This window comes from Hyalella azteca, unplaced genomic scaffold (assembly GCF_000764305.2).
Source record: "Hyalella azteca isolate HAZT.00-mixed unplaced genomic scaffold, Hazt_2.0.2 contig3653, whole genome shotgun sequence".
NCBI lineage: Eukaryota > Metazoa > Arthropoda > Malacostraca > Amphipoda > Hyalellidae > Hyalella > Hyalella azteca.
This window is the reverse complement of record NW_025933895.1, coordinates 264897-270403: the sequence shown is the minus strand read 5'-3', so window position 1 is coordinate 270403 and position 5507 is coordinate 264897. Positions and strand designations below refer to the sequence as shown.

At 40.5% G+C, this 5507-nt stretch overlaps 1 protein-coding gene across 1 annotated transcript; it reads left to right on the top strand.

Annotated features, from left to right (window-relative positions):
* Positions 1–544: 544 nt before the first annotated feature.
* On the top strand, positions 545–3605 carry LOC108681878. Its single transcript, XM_018170953.2, has 3 exons — positions 545–860; positions 2591–2773; positions 2992–3605. Exons 1-3 carry the CDS (start codon positions 545–547, stop codon positions 3219–3221), a joined length of 729 nt encoding a protein of 242 aa, XP_018026442.2. The 3' UTR covers positions 3222–3605.
* Positions 3606–5507: the final 1902 nt, after the last annotated feature.

The window sequence follows — 5507 nt, the reverse complement described above, 5'->3', positions numbered from 1 at the left end:
CTTCCGCAACACCGACGGTCACGAAGATTCAATGTGATCTTTCAAGACGGTGTCTGATAGTTCACGGTGTCTTGCTACTGTTGTTTGTTGTCGTATCGCTAATTATCTATTTTAATTTTCACCTAAATCAGTCGAACTTATCATTAAGTCGAAGGAAGTTCTAATGCTTTTGCCAAAATTTAATTGTTTGAAACTTCAGCTATTTTTACGGTTCATCTGAATACTCTGAAATAGACGAAAAATAAAAGAACTAAAAAGAATTAGATGAAGCTGAAAAACTTTTATCGTTATTTTTATGCTCTCTGACATACATTCCAACAACGAAGGTAAAAATATCGTTTATTGGAAAGCACGCACAGTGATGGACTGGAGACTTGATGATTCAATATTATGGATAAAGGAGCCTCACAAAGAAAATTGGATTCAAAATTAGTTATTCATATGGAATTTTAATCTTAGTTTAAATTTCAAAAATTTCCTTAGCTCCGTTCAGAAATTCTGATTTTGGCAAATAGATTTAACGAAAATGGGGAATAGAAACATAATGATTACGCTGCTGGAGGTCGCCATGCTTGCCGTGGTGAAGGAAACTCAGGGCAGTTCTACTAAGTACACCCCAGCCCCTGTACCCGTGGAAGGAATTCTTGAAGTTGGCGCAGCATCGAAGAACTACTCAGGCGAGAGTGCTATCCGCTGTACAAGTCGGGCTGTACAGGGTAACATTTCCTACCCAGCCATGTGCATGCACAGCAGCGGCGGGTACTGTCTGCTGCTGGGCTCGGCGACCTTGTTCAACCGAACTTATTCCAGTTCCACTGACTACAACTGCTACGTTCCGGAAAAGAATCCTGCGTTTGAAGGTGAAAGTAACACGTATTAACTACGTCCTTTTTCCTATGATATTTTATCGGTATTCAAACGTTGGCATACTTTTTAGTCCCTTATATTGGATTCCTATTTGTCTGTTATTTTCTGAATATATATAACAATATTCATTAATTTTATCTGTTATATTTTACCGCGTGCACCTTTTTCTATTTGACTCTGGAGATATCTGTCGGCATGACGCTAAATCATGAGATAATTGAATAAAGATTACTTCATAGAACAAAAAAACACCTCTTGCCTATCCAATTAAGTTAAATGCAGAATATTTGTCCCTTCAAGTAGAGCATATAGTAGCAGGTGCAGGGCGCCTCCCCCTGCGCAGTTAGTAACCAAGCAACGCGCCTCCTCCTGTTGGTGCTCGGTAGCGTCGCCTACGCAACGTCGTATCCAAGTTGACTCTAGCACGCGTACTAGGCGAGTTACGTGTTACGCGAGAAAGAACGTACTAGGCGAGTTACGCGAGATAGAACGTACTAGGCGAGTTACGCGAGAAAGAACGTACTAGGCGAGTTACGCGAGAAAGAACGTAGTAAGCGAGTTACGCGAGAAAGAACGTAATAGCGAGTTACGCCCTCTGGCGAAGAATTGTACTCACAAATACGATGCTAAGCCATGACGAACCCCTTCAGGAAACACAAACCAGGCGATGAATTATTATTTATTTCTGACTGACAATGTTTAGTCGGAATTTAATTGTGCCGCAAAAATTTCTGGTCGATATTCGTCCGGGGTCGAGGAAATGTAGCCTGTGTCGTTTACACACAGAGGGCACGATTACGCTGATTAGCGCAGTAAGCGGTCATTTTTACGCAAGTGCATTATGTCACGTGAATATACAGAAAACGACAACAAACCTGCGACCGCTTCATAGCCGTACTTCACTAGGATTAAAATCGAGGATACCAATTCACGAAAGCTTCGTTTCAATTCATCCCGTGGGTAGGTCGAGAGAGTTTCTGCGTAGTCTGCTTTCATGCTCTAAGATTGTTTACTATGCCTAATAAAACAGAATAGAAAGTGGTTTTCATAGAAAAATCGATGACGAGGCAATACCATGTGACCCAGGATTCCCGAAGATTTAGTTTTCAATATATGTTCCTAAATCGGCGAAAAGCGAAGTGTTGGTAAAAGTCAAGCTATTTGTAGTGATGTGAAAAATTCTTATATTGAAGCAATTCAATTTAATGCAATGAAATGTTGATTGCGAAAAAATAAACGCTAATATTAATATAACCTAACTCTAACCCTAACCTAACGAGGTGGGCGATTTTTGATGTTTGGTAGTGTAGTTCATTTATTTTTGCCTCCATTTTTAAGAGCAAACTAGTTACAGAGTCTATAACCTGACGCGCTTTTGTCCGGGTTCCTAACCCATGTCCTGTAATGTTACAATGTCCGGCTATTAACTGACTTATGTAAATATTTATGTGTATACATATTTCATTGTAAAATAGCGTGGAAATAATTACCAGCTTCATTTTGTTTCACCAGTCATTATCGTTTAGGCCAAAATTTAGAACAAAACTTCGATTCTGAGGATTGTAAATGCTATAGTTGCACGCAGAGGTGCAATATTTGCATCAATAGATCGTGTGTGAAAGTATCGCGGCACTGCGTAATTTCACTAAACGAGTCATTGTTCCCAACAAGTAAACAAAAAATTACCACCTTAAATTGCTTATCTGAATGCCACAAAACACAGGCCAGTCCTGCCCTAACCAATTCGACTGGGTTGCGGACGTTGGTTGTGTTGTTGTGGTAAAGACCGGTATGACGTACGACGTCGCCCAAGCCTCGTGCCCTGGAGGCTCCAAGCTCGTCTCTCTCACCAGCGACAACTTCTTCAACCTCACTGACTACGTCTACCGAACGGCCCACAAGCCTTGTATGGGATAAAATACGCATACATCTTTTTAAAATATAATCGGTAAAATTGAACGAATATAGTTGGACCCGTGCGTAGAATACTTTTGAAATAATTCATCTCTCATTCGTATTACATGACTATTATTCCCATTTGAATAAGATTGCAGAAATGGTTTCCACATTCAAATCAAAACGGACTTTCATTGTAAATGCATTAAAATTCCGAATTTTTGGCAGCTGGCAGTAGTTTTGGCTACTACCATGTTGGCCTACACCGCTACAACCTCGTGTGGACTTGGCGCACAGGCCAGGTCATGTCCGGCGTGCCTGGCACGGGAGTATGGGGAAGTATTGACCCCAATGACAACACGGACTGTGCGTTCCTCGTCTTCACTTCATCTTCGCCTTCCGCCCTGTTTGACATGCCGTGCTCGACTACTGCATGGATTGTGTGTGCACTGCAGTAGGTAGGAAATGACCGATGCGATTATTTGGCAATTGCCAGAACAAAAGTAAAGCCATGGCCGACACAACGAACAATACTAACTTGCACACCAACGCACAACGATAGACGCAATAATGCGTCAATGAAAAAATAACAGAGCAGAGAGAGAGTATCCACCAGTGCAGTAATGACAGGATCAACACTTCAAAGATGGTTGTTGCATGTTGCGTCAAGCAACATGCCTCGAACCGTCCGTACACCAAACGCGCACCTGCGCGGTAGGCAGAATAGGAGCGAGCGAGCGACCGGCAGGCTACAGCCACTCGGGCTCGGATGGCTGCTTTCAGAAATCGTGGGAGTGATGCTTTCTTCATAGCGTGTTTCGGCTGGTGAGTTAGAGTGAATATCTGCATCCCAGACGATGACGGTCGCGAATGGCACAAATCCGGTCGAGACAATTTCAATCACCGCCGACGATGGCGATTTCGGTATAAGTCAACAGCACACAAGTTTTGCAACAATAACTTTCAATTTAAATTCCAGTTTTTGCCATAAGTCGTAACGAGGAGTGACGGCACATCCAAAGATGTCCAAAGAGTTATATTTTAATGTCGTTGATATTATTGGTAATGTATCGGAATTTACATTTCATAATGTATTTTGAGAGTAAATTAGTTTGATTTGATAATTGGTGCGCATTTAGGAGATCAATCAATAGATCATTGATCTCGGCGCCAATTGCCTCGTAGGATGAAACTCCAGTTGTTTTCTTAATTCAATTTTCAACAAAGTTCTTGATCGTTTGAGCACGTTTTGCAAGGTAAATATTTCATCATCTCCAGTAGATTTTTGCCACCGTATTCAATTTAATATTACCTTGTAAACCAGAAATACTGTTTTACTCTTCATATTATATAATATGTTACAATCTGGCATGTGTATCTGTATCTTTGCACCCTACAGGCTTGAAGTGGAGCCGTTATCAAGAAACTTATTATGTAATACGATATCAATGAATAACGAGAAGAAAAAACGGTAATGAGATTTTATCATGCATTTAATTTTACACGAGTTAAGAACGAGCGAACCATCACTCTACATAAATCTTAGTTGTCGTCATAGCCAATCGAACAATAATTGTTAGTTAGACCAGCTACTGGCTGCCACTCGTTATTAGCCTCTCGCAAACACACCACAATTACAGTCGACTGCTTCAGAGAGTGTGGACGAGCTTTGTCTAGCCTTGCAAATGTGCTCTCATTTAAAAGATAGACATAAACGATAGCGTTTCATTCAGTAAAATAATTGAAATTTTGAAAATGTCAGAAATGCACATTCAGAAACGCGTTCAAGAACAGACTTTATAAAGCTATGGAAAAAGAAGGAAAAATGAAGAAAGAAGAATAATGTTCAGACTTGAAATGCTTAGCACCATATCGAACACGGTGGAAAACTAGTAGCTATTTCTAACTATCGTCAGTCGTGAAAAGATCCGGTCAAATGACACGATTTTAGATCTGTGAACAAGTCACGAAAAGTTCATGAATCGGTGACAGGCCACATCAGGCCTACTCTTCAGCGCCAACATCACTATTTTATGTTACAGTAAATTATAAAGAACTAGCCTGTTTCGAGACATCTCGGTTTCTTTTTCACTAATCGGGATAACGCGTATTGTCTCGAATAAAAAAGAAAAAATAACGATCAAACACAAGAGTTTGAAGAGAAGGCAGATGCTGAAGACAAACTCAAAAACATTCACGGAAATTTTTGGAAAATTTCCTGTATGTCATAATTGAGAAAGATAGAGGAAAAAATTGGCGCAGTCGATTTATGAAGATGCAGCGTTAACGACCTTATAAAAAGTTTTTGTTCTCACTACCCTAAGCAAATCGAGTGCACCTGAGCGCAAGAAACGTTCAAATTGTCTTCTGGATAAAGTTGACCAATATTAATTGTGTGGCTTGAAAAAACTCATCTTGGATCTAGTGTCTCATACAAATAATATTTGACAGTATTGATTTTTTCTTTATTGAAACAAATTCGAATGCACTTTCTTGTTCGAGGTAAGCTTGCGTATGCCGAGTTAGCGCAGTTAACGTCTAGCTAGCTTGGACCTAAAGATATCTCAAGTCTCTGACCTGCAACCTGGTCTCTGCTTCCCCAGCAACGGCAGCATCACCACATGAGAGGCTGGCCTTACGAATTTTATCGGCACTTTTGAACATTAGCCGAGCCGTCGTTGCAGATCTCGCTATATTAATGGCTCAACATTTTAGTTAGCAGCATCTGAATGTAAAATAACTAT

Excerpts from the sequence above, each read along its gene's own strand:
- LOC108681878 (XM_018170953.2), top strand. The coding sequence starts at position 545 with ATGATTACGCTGCTGGAGGTCGCCATGCTTGCCGTGGTGAAGGAAACT. Across the intron at positions 861-2,590 it reads AAAGAATCCTGCGTTTGAAG|GCCAGTCCTGCCCTAACCAA; the intron begins GTGAAAGTAACA and ends CACAAAACACAG. Across the intron at positions 2,774-2,991 it reads CCGAACGGCCCACAAGCCTT|CTGGCAGTAGTTTTGGCTAC; the intron begins GTATGGGATAAA and ends AATTTTTGGCAG.